A 17,914-nucleotide genomic window follows, 5' to 3' on the forward strand; every position below is an offset into this window, starting at 1 on the left:
GTGAATCATTTATTAAGTCCTCTTAGAAGATGTTGGGTTCTTTAATTTTAACATTCAATTTTCTCTTCAGATCTGGGAAAGGTTTTATCTTTCAGGGATTTCCTTCTTTCTGTTAGTGGGGGAATGGGTTGTAGAATATTTCTAGAGCAGTTTCTGTTCGTTGGATGGTAGTTTTCTTGTATTGTCCCTTTATGCCTAGAAACAGAATATCTTCATTTGCATGCTCCTCTTTTAGGAGCTGATAACCATTTTATATTATCTCCCAGGTTTGTGAAATTATCTATACCATATCTAATTACTGTGTTAAAATACCATAATCATAGTCCGTTTGAAACAAAACAGGGTCTATAGCTTTCTATAAATATTACAAAACTATGATCCTTATTAAATGCATAGAATTACTGAATATATATGATTTCATTGATTTTTTTTTTTTAATTTAAAAAAAAATTTTTTTTTTTTTTTTTAACGTTTATTTATTTTTGGGACAGAGAGAGACAGAGCATGAACGGGGGAGGGGCAGAGAGAGAGGGAGACACAGAATTGGAAACAGGCTCCAGGCTCCGAGCCATCAGCCAGAGCCTGACGCGGGGCTCGAACTCACGGACCGCGAGATCGTGACCTGGCTGAAGTCGGACGCTTAACCGACTGCGCCACCCAGGCGCCCCGATTTCATTGATTTTAAAAGATAGTCTGTTTCTCGGAGTGTTGAAGTTGAACATATTTTGTATGTTAATACTCACGATTACCGAAAGAATTACGGGAAGGTTTCAGTGAAAATTAACATTTTGTGTGAGACAACACTTCTTTTTTCTTAGTAATTTTTTTAAGTTAATTCTACTTTAAGTCTTTAAAAGTTTGTGTATTTCCACAAGTATTCACAAACCCATTTATCTATGAAAGAGAAGTCTAAAATTTCTCCTCAGTGTTAGAAATAGTCCACAGATAGCAGAGCACCTATGGCTTCTTTTAAAAACAACTTTACTAAGAGTTCACATAACATACATTTCACCCATTTAAAGTATATAGTTCAGTGTTTGTTGGTATAGTCGCAGAGATGTGTGACCATCACTAGAGTCGGTTTTAGAACATTCTCATCCTCCTGTTAGCAGTCAGTCCCCATTTCCTCCTGCCTCTCCCTAAGCAATCATTACATTCCGTCTCTATAAATTTTCCTGTTCTGGATTGTTCATAGAAATGGTCACCCAAGATGTGGTCTTTTCTTTCACTTAGCCAAATGTTCTCAAGGATCATCCATATTATAACATGTGTCAGTACTTTGTTGTTGTTGTTGTTGTTTTATTGTTGAAGAATATTCCATTGTATCCTGTGGCGGTTTTTTTTAGTGTTTATTTATTTTGAGAGCATTGTATCCTATGGCTTTTAAACAAGTATGCCAGCACTTGTCCTAAAACTCCCAGTCCTCTAGAGGCATATTTTGGTAGTATTAGACATTATTAAGCTATTTTCAATAATTTTGTGCCTATTTGTAATTCAGTTTTGTTTGAGATTGTGGTGTATGTGATACTTGACATTTCTTGACTTAGAACTTTAGTATGAAGTAACATATCTATGATACTATATAAGATATATCCATTTTTACAGGATTTGACATAGATACCCCAGATGATTTTGGCAGGACCTGTCTACATGCAGCTGCAGCTGGAGGGTATGTTAACAAAATTTTTACTTTTTAAAGAAGAAGGTAGTTGGTCGTGCCAGTTTTTTCTCTTCTCTTTGTTTCTCTTTATTAGTTCTGAGCTGCCTCAAAATAGAAAACAAACTGTAATAAGAGTGGTTTGGGAGAAGAAAAGTCCAGAATAGTAGAAAATGCTTTTTTTTAAATCTTCCACCTGAGTCATAAATTGTGATTGGGAGAGATGGAGCGAAACTGTAAAAGGAACTATTGCTTTCTATGAGAGAAAAATTATTTCTGGATAAGTGAAAAGAATATATGTCTTCAAATGAGAGCCAGCAAAACATTTAGAGATGTTTTGAGTAATATTAGTGTTCTTTGGGAAAGTATTTGGGGGTTTTTGGTCATAATTTTAGGGAAAAAAGTGTTGATGGTTTGTGTATGTCTTACCTCTACTCAGGGCTAATATATAGGAAGAAGAAAATTTGAGATTGAAAGATTTTGGACAAAGTTTTAAATACTACTCCTACAGGAAAATAGGCTGTTGGTTTGAATAAACAAGCTTCAGTTAAAACTCTTGGTCTCTGAAGCATGCTTCTAATCTAATGTTTCTGATCGTTTACATCCTAAATCTATAATAAGCCATTTAATTCATGATGGTTTATCAAAAACATAATTTATAAGAATTTTATTCCTGATAATAATTCCTTAATAATTCCCAGTGGTTTCAGATGACAAGTGTGCTGAACCTGCCACTAGGTCAGTCTCAGTTCCAGAGATGGATTGTGAACTATTATGACTGGGTCCTCTTGTTCTTCCAAGGTCACCAAAGAACCTTCCAGTTAAAACCTAGCTTCCATGTTACTTGCCTCCACAGAGAGGGACAAAAGAAAACATGAGTATCTGATCACTTGGCAGTCACAGTTTTTATTGTAATGTAGTAAGTTGATGTTCTGGTTTTTGAAAATGAAATTATAGAAATATCCACACATGTACTCCCCTGTAATTTTAACTAAGGAAACATCTAAGCAATTATAGTATAGGAGAAAATAAGGAAAGCATCTTGGAATGTTATCTGTGTTACCAGGTTTAATTTTTTTTTTTTTTTGCCCATTTTCATTTATTTTGGTATTAAAAAACACTTAAATTTAAACCATTCCATTAAAAGCATGTTGTTTGAAGTTTGTTTTAAAGGTTCCTAAAAACTCTCAGGAAAACTACAAATGTGAACTTTCTTTTAAATAGCGGTTAAACGTGATTCGTTTGTTATTTCCTATCAACGTGCTGATCAATATGTGTGTACCTAACTTTTAAAAATTCTAGATAAGGTGAATTTTAATGTTTTAATTTTTATAAAATATAAATCATGTTATTCACTTTACCTTCACTTGAATGAAAGCATGCTTTGATACTTACTTAAACCTACCAATTTCATTTTAAAATTATTGACAATTAAGTCTTATAACTGTATTTTCCCATCTAGGAATTTGGAGTGCCTAAACCTTCTGCTGAATACTGGTGCAGACTTCAACAAAAAGGACAAATTTGGGAGGTACGGTGTGATATAGTTCCTCTATAGAACGTAATTAATGTTATTTACTTAATGATTAGCATGACCTTCTAACTGGCTTCTGAGAATTAACTGAACAGTTCAGTATCATTTGCATTGTGATCACGATTGAGAAGCCCAAATAAGTCAGTAACTTCTAAATACTCATTTTTACTCACAGTTGTCTTCCACTTGGGCCCCTGCCACAGCCCCAGGCTACCAGGTCTACCTTATGAGCACCTCTGTATGTCTTGGTATCATTCCTCCTCCTCCCATATTTATACCATGAAAATGTAAACCCCCATGGTGCCTGAGTTCCTTCAAGAAACTCATAAGACCCAGAACTCAGTAATACATTTCTCCTTCCCCATAAGTCATTTCATTGTCATTTCCCCTATGGGGAAATAGGTTATAAATATATATGAAATTTTTGTTCTCCCGTGTAAACATACACACATAACAACACATCCACACATACCCCTTCATATGACTGGTAGGAAAGCACCTGTGAAGTGACAGTCTCTTTGTAGTCTTTTTAGCTAATCCTTATTCTCACTGTGTAGCCCCAGGCCTCTTTGTGACTAGCATTTATGGTAGCAGTACTTATATCCACCACGACCTGCAAAGTTATTTAGAGTAGGAGTTGATACAGCATGTGCTAAAGCCATACAGGAAATGATGGAAGGCAATTCACATTGGTTTAAAAAACAGAAGTGGAGGGGTGCCCGGGTGGCTCAGCCAGTTAAGTATCCGACTCTTAATCTCACAGTTCAGATCTTGATCTCAGGGTTGTGAGTTCGAGCCCCATGTGGGGCTCTGTGCTGGGCATGAAGCCTACTTTAAAAAATAAAAGTGGCAGTGCAAAAAAGGTTGTGTGTCTTGAGAATTATATCAAAGTACATGACAAGAAAGAGTGTGTGTCAGAAGGAAATGTGTGGATGTATGTGATGGGCCAGTACAGAAGTAAACAGAATTATGTATGGTAGGGAATCAGAAATGCACAGAAGAAGAAAAAAAACTACTTGACTCCATAATTACTTTGAGGAATAGACTGCTCTCATAGGCTTACTAACAGAAAGAACTAATGACCTGCAAAATCAAAAATCACTTTGGCTTTGCAATGCAATATTTTTACAGCCAATTTGCTTTTATAATTGTACTGTAATCCATCTTGTATTAGTTAATTTGTAGTACTTGAAGAGTTTTTTACTACAGATGCAGAGAGGGCCTCGGAAGCATATTCTGAGTTTAGAAGCTTGAAAGTAATTCAGGGTTAACTGTATTTCTTAAAATGCTATTATTACAGTATATTGTTATCCAGTAAAGTAAAATAATGTTTTACTGTCATCTCACTCAGTAAATGTTTTAGAAGAAATTATACCATGAAGACTCTGGACTGTATTTACCTTCACTTTGTTTTTTTTTTTTTCCTCCTCTCCCTCCTCCTCCTCCTCCTCCTCCTCCTCCTCCCCCTCCTTTTTTTTTTTTTAAGTGAAAAGTCATGGGATCATCATAGAGTTGTAATCCAAAGACTAGGGACTCCTAACTTTAGTAACATTCTGTTGCATTTCAGTAACTGAGATGAAAATGGCTACAAATAAATATTCATTCTTTAGAAATTAAAAACCGTACTCTAACTCTTCTGAATAGTGAACAATGTGCATTTTTTGCTTAAGAATCCTGTTATTACTGTGCACCTTTACTGTATACTTTACAACTGGGCTTTCTTTTAAATGCTTCTATATTTCTCTTTATTCTTCTACTGAGACAGGAGTAGAAGTTTCTTCTACCTCTGTACTGCAAAACATTTTATTAGCATAAGAAAAGCCTTGTTAAAATGAAAGTTTTGAAGTTTCTGAGCAGAATATGAAGGTGTCTGTGATATACTCAAAAGACTAGAATTGTTACTGTGGGGACCATGAAATAATTTAACTGTGTTTCTGTTTTATTCCCTATTCTTAGAGGTTCTCTGCCATCTTACTTTCTTCTACTGGCTTTCTGTCCAGCCCTCCAAAAGACTTAGTATATGGCAGAAATCAATCTCAGGCTCACTATAAATACATTATTTGTAACTGGGTCAAGTAAGAGTAAGCTCTTGTTTACTGGTATATGTCCCTGGCTTTTATTTTTCTGATATTAACTTGGGCACAAAAGATCTCCACTTCACTATGCTGCTGCCAACTGCAATTACCAGTGCCTGTTTGCTCTTGTGGGATCAGGAGCAAGTGTGAATGACCTTGATGAAAGAGGATGCACACCCCTGCACTATGCAGCTACATCAGACACAGATGGCAAGTAAGTATCATGTGGTGAGAATGAAGGATTGTTTCTATAAACCAGCATCTTCCATGTGGATGGCTGTTGGTTTTTTATGCAATTTTATATTTTCTTTTTGTACTTTTTTTTAGTCTCTGGTGTGGGAAATAAATTGGTTTCATAATTATTCCTAAATCATAGTTTACTACCTATTTCTACTCAGCAACCTGCCTTATTGACTGGTCTGGTAGAAGAAAGATAAAGGCCTCTTGTCGTCCTCTCTGCCAAAAGCACATCTTAATATCACCTCCGTGTTTTTTCCCTCTGACTTCTCAGAGGCAGCAGCCTTGAGTTTATCGTAGGGAAAGGGAAACAGAAGAGAGATGGACAATGCCAACAGAAGATGGGGCAGAGATTGGAATACCAGTATCCGTCAGAGGTTGAGATTTTATATTTGTAAGAGACCCTTATAAATTGGTATCCAATAAGGGAGTAATCAAACGCAGAATCTGACATGTAGTTGTTGCTAAATATTACTTAAATAAGTAAATGAGATAATAGGCTAACTAAATATTGGCCAAGAATGACTGAATAAGAACAAAGGATTGAGAGATGTGTAAATTATTTTATAATTAATGTTCAGCTAAAGTTGATCAGAACTGTTTATAGTACCTTATGTATATTGCCTTCTTGGAAAAACATAACCTCCTTGGAGACCGTGATCTTCAGTCTGTGGTATTCTCCATGTGTCTGGGTCAGTTAAGAGCAAAAATAACCTTAAGAAAAAATAAATAGTGATTCTTAGTGAAGGATTTTATAAACTATATGTCAAGGAAGTTTTATTTAACATAGAACTATTTCTTTCGTTTTTACTATTTGCTTTTTACCCTCAAAATAAAAAGCATAATTTGATGGTATTATTCACAAATGTTAATTTGTTATAAATTTTATAACTGATATCAAAGCCATTTCTATCAGTAGCACTTTGTTATGTTGGTTTATAGCTAAAACTCTAATCTTGAAAGCACTAGTAAAATGTACTTTTTGTTTACAACAATATATTGCTTTGTACAATTTCATATATACCCAGAATAGTTAGGTACAGATAGATTTTGGGAGAAGTTAAATTATTTGACTATGTTTTTAGGTAGTGGCTCTTCAAAGAAAGAAAATCTATGGTAAAGACTTTGTAAATAAGAAAGTATTTTGGTAAATTTGGATAAAATAGATCATCCTCTGATTTATAAATTTTGTACTTTCAGGATTCGATTTATAGATTTTCTTGAAATAGGTTATGCCTAAAATGACTATATCACTACCAATAATCCTTTACCACTGCTCCCACAGACTGGTTATTGGGTGTTGCTCAGCAGAATCTACATAAATTCCACTGAGAGGTCACACACATAAACACACACACATGCACATTGAGATTACCCAAAGTTCTCCTGCCCTTAGAAAATTGCATTAAATATTAATTCTTGCACAAAAATCAAAAGAGCAACAGTGTTCAGCCCATACTGTTTAGGATTTGTGGTTTTATTTTAAGCCAATGTACTTTTTCTTTAGAGGTGTACTACTACTAAAGTGAATTAAATCATTAGTTTTCTCATGTCATATCAATGGTTTAGAGCCATAGCTACTAATATTTATTGCTTAAACGTTTAATTCTCAGTGTCTACACCAAGCAGCCTAATGTATAGAAAGAACATGAGCTTTGGGGTCCAAAAGACCCAGTCTAAATCTTGGAGTTTCTATATTATACCTCTTTGAGCCTGAGCAAGTAATTGCCAAGCAAAATCTTCTTTATCTGTAAGATTAGAAAGAAACGTACTTCTTAGAATTGTGGGGAAAACTGAGATCGTGGGTATAAAAGAATCTAGCACTGTTTCTTAGAGCCTCTGTTTCCTTAAAGAATCAGATCCTGTTTAATGCCATCATTTATTGACTCAGTGATTTGTTCCCTGAGAACTTTGTGGAAGCTATAAGCCACAGTAACCATTTTAGGATACCAGAGGCATCCTTTCAATAAGTGATTGTTTTGGAGGCTTAAATAGTAGCATTAAATATTTATTTTTCTAAGTTGTGCTCATTTAATTCCCAGGTATAGGTCGAATAATAAGAGAATCTGGCATGATTTCATATATAATTCTGGCAAAGCAAGTATGAAATATTTTCTAAAAGACAACACAAAATCCCATAGTTTCATATTACTATTATTCAGTAATATGTGTCTGTTGCTTTGTTTTTTTGATGATGACTTACTAATTTTCTATCAGCACCCCCAGGGAAAGTTATTTATATTTTGGAATTTTTGATACCTGACATTGCTTTTCTGCTATCCAAGAGCGATATAAGTATTTATAACTCTCCTCTGCCTTAATGTCCCTCTGTCTTCAGTTTCAATAAATATTAGAAAAATACGTAAAATCTTTCTTGACTCATTCTACTCATTCTTTTAGTCACCCCCATTGTCCTAGTGTCTGCATTCTTTATAGACAGTCATGACTCAAATACATAGTTGCTGTCACAAGAAACATGTACTAAATATTAATTTAATGTACTAAATATTAATAAATAAAATTCTCTTTGCCAGTTGAAGAGAAATAGGGCTGTCTTTGAGCAAGATGGTTAAGGATCTCCTCCATACCCATGTGGTATGTATAAGAGAAGGAAAAGATTGGGGGGGGGTGGTTTTTTCTGATACATAAAGAAGAAATCCTCTTCATGCCTGTTCTCCTGAGATAACCACTATTAACCTGCATATTTCTGTGTGTGTATGTAGATCGTTTCATGTCCATCATAGTCTAATCAGAGTTAAAGCCTTGGTATGTGCCTTTCCTGAGCCTTTTCTGTGTTCGTGTAATTATATATAAATGTTTTTATGAGTATATATATTTCACTGAGATCCACTTCTAAGGTGATAGTTGGCATTTTTCACAAAAATGGTATATTTTGACTTCTAATATCATTGTTTTGAACTTTATATAAATGGCATCATACAGTTCTTTGTGTAGAAGCTTTATAATCCTTAGATTTCTTCCCAAGTACTTAATACTTTTATTGCCAAAATAAACCTATCTTTAAATTCCCTTTTGTTGTGGTACAGAGAAAATACATTTAGCTTTTGTACATGACTTTATATTCAGCAGGCTTGTGTAACTCATTTTGAAAATGTATGTAAGACAACATTGGGTTTGATAGTGGCTCTGCTACCTGTTGTAAGACTCGGGGCAAGTTACTTCACATCTCTCTACCCATTTTGTCTGTGAAATGGGGGAAATAGTCTGACCTAACTCAAATGGCCAAATAAGGTGTAGGATATCTGAATGCCTAGAACAGTATCTCTAATCTTCCAGTAAAGATTAGCTGTATTTTTTAAACTATGCTTGATATCTTTTTCTTTTTTCTTCTTTGATAAGAACAGACACTATTATACACCATAATGGGAGAAAATAGAGGAAGGAGGGCCTCTGGGAACAATGCCACATTCCCTGCCCTGGGCTGAGTGGGTCTTACCAAGAGCTCTGACCAGCCTTGGGACTCATGGGTGGTAGGGGAAGAGTTCGAAATGTACTCTGGTTTAAATTATGTGCTTAACTGGAATGATACCTAATTTGTCTAACATATTAAATGAAGGAAACAAAATATGTAACAGTAAGAGCAGTTTATTACTTAGCTGTTTCACCATGAATATTACTCCAGGTTTTGCATACAGTTTATGTTAGGGGAAAGAGAGATTAAAGAGAATATTCATCTTAATTTTTTTGACTTGTATAAAATCAGTGTGTGTGCTAATTTACAATTTCAGAAAAAGAAAAATTAGACTTTCTCTCCTCCATTTTATTTGCAAATTAAATGTGAGGTCCAGATATTCGAGATCACATAATTTGTGGTTCAGTATTTTGTAAGCACCCAGGTTAAAGTATCACTCTAATTCATTAATTCCTGTGCTAAGGCATTTGGTAGCATGAAAGGAGCACTGGATAAAAAGAAAACCTAAGGTCTAGTCCTTGCTTTGCCATATGCTAGCCAAAAGATTTGGAACAAATGATTTGATTTTCGTGAGCCACAGTAATTTTTCCAGTTGTTAAAGGTAATGCTCATCTCACAAAGTAGTTAAGAAATTTTATATTGCTTAGCAAAATCTAAAAGGCATGCCAGTAGAAGGAATTTTATCATTTTGAATCAACCGTTAGCCTTTGTTTTGTTACAGGAGACCAATTATCTGAATAATGTGAATGTAAAAAATAATAAATAATATGATAAGAACTACCCACTGCATCTGTAACACTTAAATTATTTGAAACCATTCACTGCTTGGAAGGCAGCTACGCTCACCGCTATACCACCAACACTGCACTAATGCTGTATATTTGGACTAGTCACTATGGATAATGCCTTGAGATGTGCTTTCCTACTTCAGAAAGTAAACATGAACTTACCTACTTGTCTTGCCTTCCTTAAATAAATCTTTTTTTCAGTACTCATATATCAGCAAGTTATCTTAAAATAGTTTGTTCCACGGATAGAATCTTCCTGGTACTCAGGTCTCGGGAGAACTATTTCTGCTCTCTCGCTCTTGCTCTCTCTCTCTCTCTCTCTCTCTCTCACCTAGAGAACTTGATTAAAGATAGATATGCCCTTGTGTGAAATGTTTGTGCCTGCAAAGCAGTGAGACTGTCCTCCAGCCCTATAGATCTTTTATGCATTCCAGTGAGCATTGACCTCTGAGTTGGATACCTAGGAAAACTGGATACAGTTTATGCCCTGCCTAGAACAATTTGTACAGGCTTCTCAGAGCTAATTTATGAACACCAAAAAATACCAGTCTTCTTACCTTAGAGTCAGATTGAGTTTTTTGTTTGTTTGTTTTAATCACAATGATACGCAGTTCACCATGTTTGACTAATAATTTTAGCTGTACATAAATATAAAAATCCCACTTAAAAGCATAGACATTTGCTACCATTGAGGATAGTATAATAAATATAGATTCTGCAAGTAATTCCTAGGGGATTGAAAAGATTTTAAGCAATTCATTATTAAAGAAATAAGGGTTGGCATTGAAAAGAATAGCCTGGGTAGATAATAGATAATATAGATAGATAAGAGATAGATGATAGTTATGTGTATGTATGATATAGTTACTGAAAGACCAATTACATTGCTTTAGAGTTTTGTTTTTGTGTAACTTCAGTATGCTTTTGGAAACTCGAATTTTTTCATAGTTTTTTTTTTTATTTTTTGTGTATAATTAACATACAGTGTTAAATTAATTTCAGGTGTACAATTTAGTGATTAAACTATTCCATACATTACCCATTGTTCATCATGACAAGTGCACTCCTTAAGGAAACTTCAATTTTTAACAAGGAATATTTGACTCTAAATTGTCCCGCAGTAGTTGTATTAATATTTAGTTAATATTGCAGTCAGTATTGCAATATTAGACAAATTATCAATAAATAATTATGAACTTGGAATTTGAGCCTGAATGGAGTTTAGCTTCCTTAGTTGGATTTCTGCCCTCCCCCCATCTGTCAAATGAATAAACAGAGGCCATTTCACCATAAAGTTGAAATTTCTATTTGATTTGCTCAAGATCACTAGTATATAACAAGTTCTATGGACAGATCTTTTAATTTCTAATTCAGTGCTCTTTGTTGCTGCAGTAACAATAACACGTAATAAAATTGTAACAAGTCATGAACCATATGATGCCTTTTAAAATTATTTTTCTCATGTTTTAATCGCACAGAAACGAAGTAAATCTACCATGGGAAGGTCTTTCTTGTTACCACTATACCACTTTCTACTGAGAACACCCTTCTTAGTCCTCTGATTCGAGATCATTGAAATCTGACCTTGTTTTCCTGAGATTTTTTTTTATATCCTTTCTTCAGCTTCCTAATGAGATCTTACACTCACTGTGTGTTCCAGATACGTCAGCAGTAATATTGCCAACATTGGATGTTCACCACCACTAAGTTTAATCCTGTCAGATATTGTTTGAGTGGAATAGGTGGTGCCATACATAGTGACTGTAAAAGACAGCCCGCAGGTACACTGAGCTTATTGACAGACTCTGGAGATACTCACTCTGAATGAATTTTCTTCATTCTTATGAACATTTTGCTTGTATTCTTACGATAGTTACAGTCAATGTCATTTAAAGACAAATTTATGTAGTGTAGATGTATTTATGATTTTTACATTACTCAAGAAAAGAATTGTAAGAAATTGTAATTGTAAAAAAATAGTTTTTAGTTGCAGGCTGTTTTAATCCTTGGTAAAATGCAAGATTTAGAATTTTGAATGTGTTATTACTATATATAGGTGCCTGGAATACTTATTAAGAAATGATGCAAATCCAGGGATCCGTGACAAGCAAGGATACAATGCAGTTCATTATTCAGCTGCTTATGGTCACCGTCTGTGTCTTCAGCTGGTAAGATTCCTGAATTCTTGTGGAAGGACTAATGTGATTTTATATTCTAATAACATATGAAAATAAGAATAAATGAATCAAGATACAAACTCTCACTTTTTAATATTTTTAGAACCTATATACCTCTTAAATTCATACTTGCCTCAGTATCTCGCATTCCCTTTTCCCTTTCAAAAAGAAAGGAGAGAAGGGGAAAGTGGGTGATGGGCATTGAGGAGGGCACCTGTTGGGATGAGCACTGGGTGTTGTATGGAAACCAATTTGACAATAAGTTTCATATTTAAAAAAAAAAAAAAGGAAAGAAAGGAGAAAATTAGATCTCTGGAGAGGGCTACTTATGTCCTTCCCTTATATTACCACATCACATTGGTGTAGCATTTCTCTTCCTTTAAATAAATGTTTTCTAGAAATTTCTAAAGAACTGTAACCATGTCTTCTGTGAGAGGAGGCCTTTTTTCCCACATATTTAGAGTTCTGAAAAGCCCGTTCTTTTTACAGCCTCTCCTGGTAGGGGAGACAATACTGCAAAGGAACTTTTTATTTCAGTTATGGTCTCATCCTTGAGTATATGCACCATTCACTCCATTTTGCCAAATCAAAGACAAGTTAAAAGATTCTGAAGTGGGGCGCCTGGGTGGCGCAGTCGGTTAAGCATCCGACTTCAGCCAGGTCACGATCTCGCGGTCCGTGAGTTCGAGCCCCGCGTCAGGCTCTGTGCTGACAGCTCAGAGCCTGGAGCCTGTTTCCGATTCTGTGTCTCCCTCTCTCTCTGCCCCTCCCCCGTTCATGCTCTGTCTCTCTCTGTCCCAAAAATAAATAAACGTTGAAAAAAAAAACTAAAAAAAAAAAAAAGATTCTGAAGTGTGTAACAAATGCTTCAAGTTAAAGGTTTCTTTATTTAGATTTACCTTATAAATTGTATTAAACTTCGCTTTCCCTCAAAGAGAGTGAGTATTAAAGATTGAAAAAGCAGGTTGACATATTCAATATAGCACTTAAAACCTGCTATCAGAAATAACAGGTATTTTCTTAGGTTACTATGTATCTTGTAGACTAATATCTTAGACCCATGAATGTAGATTGTGGTCTGTTATACACTTGTTTATTTAAAAGACTCAATCTTGGGAGACAAAGGAAGCACAAGTTCAGAATAGAATTTAACAGAAGCCTTGTATAAATAGACCTGTAGTTAACATTTATCTCTAATATATATGAATACTTCCTAAGCTAAATATTCTTATTTTAAATTTTATTTCAGATTGCAAGCGAAACTCCTTTAGATGTTGTAAGTAATAATCAATATCCCCTTTACTATTCAGAGTATTATTTCTTTGCTCTCACTAGAGCTGAAGCCTGTTTTACACATTCCTAAGAACAAACATAGTGACAGAAATCATATGTGCAGGGGATGGGAAGGGGGTTCTTACTTGGTGGTGAGTAAATAGCATTTCCCTCAAGCTAGTTTATAGCCCTCCCTCAGAGTTCTTATTCTGTGGTACTTACCACACATGCGTGATGATCTATTGTGTAAGGTTGCTGAGTGGAGTTTTTCATAATATAATGGACTAAGATTTTAAAATATAATGGTTCAAGTGTCAGTTTTTACTCTAAAATTGATTTAAACTTGGGGGAGAGGGAGCAGGAATAACTGCTAGAATATATCCAAAAGTACCATTTCTGACAGTTCAAATGCTTTTCCTTCCCAGTTAATGGAAACCTCGGGGACAGACATGCTGAGTGATTCAGACAATAGAGCGACAATAAGCCCTTTACATTTGGCTGTGAGTACTACCTTCACAGCCAACTTGATGGCTGGTTTACTGAAAATATCTCATATATGTTTGTTTGACTCAAACTAGTACCCATGTATGATGGTCCATGTATGATGATCATGAAATTAAAACTTAAGAATTTTTTTTAAATTCAGAGACTTCTTGACTGCACTTTGTTATGTTTTGTTTTATTAAAAAAAAAAAAATTGTGGTCTTTGGATTTCCCCCAAAGGCCTACTCTAAGGGAGAGAATATACCTGTGATGTGAATTTAAAAAAACACTGCCCTAAAGGAATGGCTTCTAACTTGCTAAACAGAACTGTATTTTCTGTGATATTTCTACAACTTTTTGCTTACTTTTTGATCTTGGAGCACTAAGTGTGTGCTCACTGGTCCTTCAGTTACTCATGCTATAGGATTTGGGGCACCTGGGTGGTTCAGTCAGTTAAGTGTCCACTCTTGGTTTTGGCTCAGGCCATTGTCTCGCAGTTCATGAGATTGAGCACTGTGTCTGGCTCCATGATGACAGTGCAGAGCCTGCTTGGGATTCTCTGTCTCCCTCTCTGTGCGCCCCCCCTCAAAAATAAATAAACTTTTAAAAAAAAGAAACCTCTCAATTTTTCCTCTTAATGATTAGTCCCTAAGAGGAGAAGGTTAGTGAAGTGTAACAATTCTTTAAATCAAATGTGGGAATGAATTACTTTAGGAAATTTCAAGCAGGGCCCAGTCTAGTTCTTTTTGTGCTACAAGAAGAGTCTATTTTTGGAACAGAGCACATTAACAGTTGTTGGGGGTGAGAAAGAGACTAAGAGTCAGGAGACTCTGATATAGTCACCGGCTTTTTGGGAGACTTCAGGTTTTAAATATAGTAAAATGCTTATAAGGAGGGTGTATACTTAAGTTAATGGATCACTACAAGTTCAGTGATCATTTAATTGTTTCTTCTTATATATGCTATTATTTTTTATAATACTCTCCTTGCGTATTTCGTAAACACCAACACACGTTCATTGAATTTTCTTGCCCTTTTCCCCACTAGTACTTCCTGCCATTTCCTAAATAACTAGGGAGGCATGCTGCAGCTTCTTGCTTCCTTGCCCTGTGGATCTTTGGAAATACTATGTACTCTCCCAGACGTGCCCAGTCAATAAGTCCTGTGAAAGGGCAAAGCCAGCGTGGAGAAAACAGCCATTTTACTGTTGGTGGTGAGAGATGCAGTCTGAGCAGATGGCAAGGCAGTTCTTCCTGCTCCGTCACCACCATTCTTACACTAGCACTGTCCCTTCCTGAGCATCTACTAGGTGCCACACTAAGCATTTTGCCAAGTTTATGAATACGTTACCTCAGAAACTATAGGTTTTTTGGTTTGGGGTGGGGGGGGTTGCTATGTCTTTACTCCATGGCTATTATGAATAGGGGTGCAAAATATGAACATGGCTATGCTAAATAGTGGTTTTAAGCTGAAATGGAACCAATTTTGTTAAAATTTAGTAAATTAGGCTCAGTGAACTGTGATTATATCACCACTTTCACATTATATATCTGTTCCGAGGAGGTTTTCAGAAATGACTCGAAGTGCTTTTTTACCCTTCCAAACTCACCCCATCCAAGACACCTTAATGCTGTGAAAACACACCAGCTTGAGGCTTAAGGAAACTGGTCTTGGTTCTTATCTTTGTACATACTGTGTGTACAAATTCGTTGTCTCAGTCCTATACAAGGACATCCTGACGGGAGGCTCTCTGGCAACTCGTCATGGCTTCTTGTCATCCTTATTGTGTCTCTTCTTGTTATACACTCCTAGTGTCTTATGTGTATGCTGTATCTCTCACATTTCTTTCTGTTAATAGCATCATCTCATTGACCAGGTTATTACAGAACAAGATTAGATGTGATCCTAGGACGGTAGAGTTCCATAATCTCCAGTTACTTTAATCTTCGAGGTGGTCAAGAAACTCTGTAGGTAGTGAGAAACATCAAAGAGACCAGTAAGGCCCAGAGCAACTTTACCTCTTTCTGGTACTTTCCGACATTTTCTGCAAGAAATAACTTTACAGCCCTTTGCTGCAGTGTGGGGCCCATTTCTGGTTAAGTGGATGTTTTCAGATTTAGTTCAAGTATGGTACAATTTTACATTTTTCAGTTCCCAGTGAAAAGTTCACCTGTGATAACAAACTGCTAAGCTGTAGGTCTGAATGGTGTCAGAAATGACTTGTAAAAGTCCTTTAGCTACAAAGTGGTAATATGAGTGAACTAGAGACAACATTCCTTTTGTGCCAGAACTGTGTCTTGTTAATTGCTTTAGGTCTTGCTCAGCATCTAGTCCAACGAGAGTAATAGATGTTCAGTTGATATGTTGGTTTTTGAAATGAATTACCTGGAAAGCTTCTTCCTCAACTGTGATAAAGAAGAGGACTTCATTCTGACAAATCTTTAAAAATTTTCGTGTTCTCTTTGTACAGCTAAGACAGAACTTGGCACATGGCAGTTACTCAAGCCAGATTTAGTCTGTCTGTTTTTGTGCTAAAACAAATGTTTATTTTTTTAGATATAGCATGTTATGAGGTAAGGATAGTTACTTTAATTTGAGAAATCAGAAGACTTAAGTATTAACTTCAGTTGCTGGCCATCTCTATAATTTTAAGTATAGTCAAATTTTATCAGGGAGTTAAGTGGAGCACTGAATTGTGATTAAGAACACAGGCTTTGAGGCACCCAGGGGTGCCTGGGTGACTCAGTCAGTTAAGCGTGCGACTTCGGCTCAGGTCATGATCTCACAGTTCGTGAGTTTGAGCCCTGCGTCGGGCTCTGTGTTGACAGCTCAGAGCCTGGAACCTGCTTTGGATTCTGTGTCTGTCTCCCTCTCTCTCTGCCCCTCCTCCCCCGCTTATGCTCTGTCTCTCTCTCAAAAATAAATAAACATTAAAAAAAAAAAAACTTTTAAAAGAAGAAAAAAAAGAACACAGGCTTTGGAATTATAGACTTAGGATGAAAGTTTTAATTGGATCTGTGTTACACTTTCATTGAATGCTATGAATCAGAAAGTTGTATACTAGTGATAAAATCACCTGTCATTTGAACATTTATTTTCTGCAGTATACCTGTTCTCTAACATATACTCTCTAACGTTGTACTATTTGGTTATTAGAAATACTTACAGTTAAGTTTTCTGAATTCTCAATAATGCAAGTTTTGGGTTATCTCAAATATAATAATAATGTGAAGACAAGTTTACTTCCTTTGTTTTCAAAGACATCTGAGAAGTCAGTCTAAATATGTATTTTTTTTAATTTATATTTTTATTTATTCCTAGGCCTATCATGGTCACCACCAAGCACTGGAAGTGTTGGTACAGTCTTTGTTAGATCTTGATGTGAGAAACAGTAGTGGAAGAACACCCTTAGATCTTGCAGCCTTTAAGGGCCATGTTGAATGTGTGGATGTACTCATTAATCAGGGAGCCTCCATTTTAGTAAAAGATTACGTTTTGAAGAGAACACCTATACATGCAGCAGGTATGTCAAATATTACACATGATTTTATTTACCACTTTCTATCTAATACTCTTTTCTTTTTCAATTTTTCGTATGTTATACTCCTGGTAATTATTTTAATAATCTTGACTTTGAAAGGTCGAATGGTTTTTCTCTCAGGGAAAAGCCAACAGCAAGATTATAATTGCTTTAAAAAATCATTGTCTACTGGGGCGCCTGGGTGGCACAGTCGGTTAAGCGTCCGACTTCAGCCAGGTCACGATCTCGCGGTCCGTGAGTTCGAGCCCCGCGTCAGGCTCTGGGCTGATGGCTCGGAGCCTGGAGCCTGTTTCCGATTCTGTGTCTTCCTCTCTCTCTGCCCCTCCCCCGTTCATGCTCTGTCTCTCTCTGTCCCAAAATAAATAAAAAACGTTGAAAAAAAAAATTAAAAAAAAAAATCATTGTCTACCTTAGAAGTTGGGTTTATGTAATAGTCTAACTTCTGAAGTACTTTATCAACAAAACAATACAATATTTTTTACTTCTTTTTGATGGAAATTATTTTGGATTAGTATGTGCTTTCATTTAACGGTTGACAATTTTGACTTATTGTACCAGAGTACTACATTTAACGTGTATTCACACAGGAGTTATAGAGCACCTACTTTATGCAAGATCTACTCCATGGTGTGATTTTGTGATGTTGCAAATGTGTCAGAATGCAAAATTGTGTTACCATGTCATTGTGAGGACTTGGTAGCTGTGTATCTCTAGCAG

At 35.7% G+C, this 17,914-nt stretch overlaps 1 protein-coding gene across 11 annotated transcripts in view; it reads left to right on the top strand.

Annotated features, from left to right (window-relative positions):
• The window catches only part of ANKRD28 (ankyrin repeat domain 28), a 200,628-nt gene that overhangs the window by 159,153 nt on the left and 23,561 nt on the right, over nt 1-17,914 (top strand). For all 11 annotated transcript variants that reach the window (XR_015239964.1, XM_086674248.1, XM_086674254.1 and 8 more), the window contains 7 exons: nt 1,606-1,669; nt 3,120-3,188; nt 5,340-5,480; nt 11,781-11,892; nt 13,151-13,177; nt 13,599-13,673; nt 16,978-17,179. Coding sequence is in view for 10 of the 11 variants with exons in the window: in XM_086674248.1 (XP_086530374.1) it covers nt 1,606-1,669; nt 3,120-3,188; nt 5,340-5,480; nt 11,781-11,892; nt 13,151-13,177; nt 13,599-13,673; nt 16,978-17,179 (690 nt within the window). In the remaining variant the exon portion in view is untranslated. The remainder of the gene's footprint in view (nt 1-1,605; nt 1,670-3,119; nt 3,189-5,339; nt 5,481-11,780; nt 11,893-13,150; nt 13,178-13,598; nt 13,674-16,977; nt 17,180-17,914) is intronic.

Source organism: Puma concolor, chromosome C2, assembly GCF_028749965.1.
Source record: "Puma concolor isolate L17-30 chromosome C2, mPumCon1.1.hap2, whole genome shotgun sequence".
Classification (NCBI taxonomy): Eukaryota; Metazoa; Chordata; class Mammalia; order Carnivora; family Felidae; genus Puma; species Puma concolor.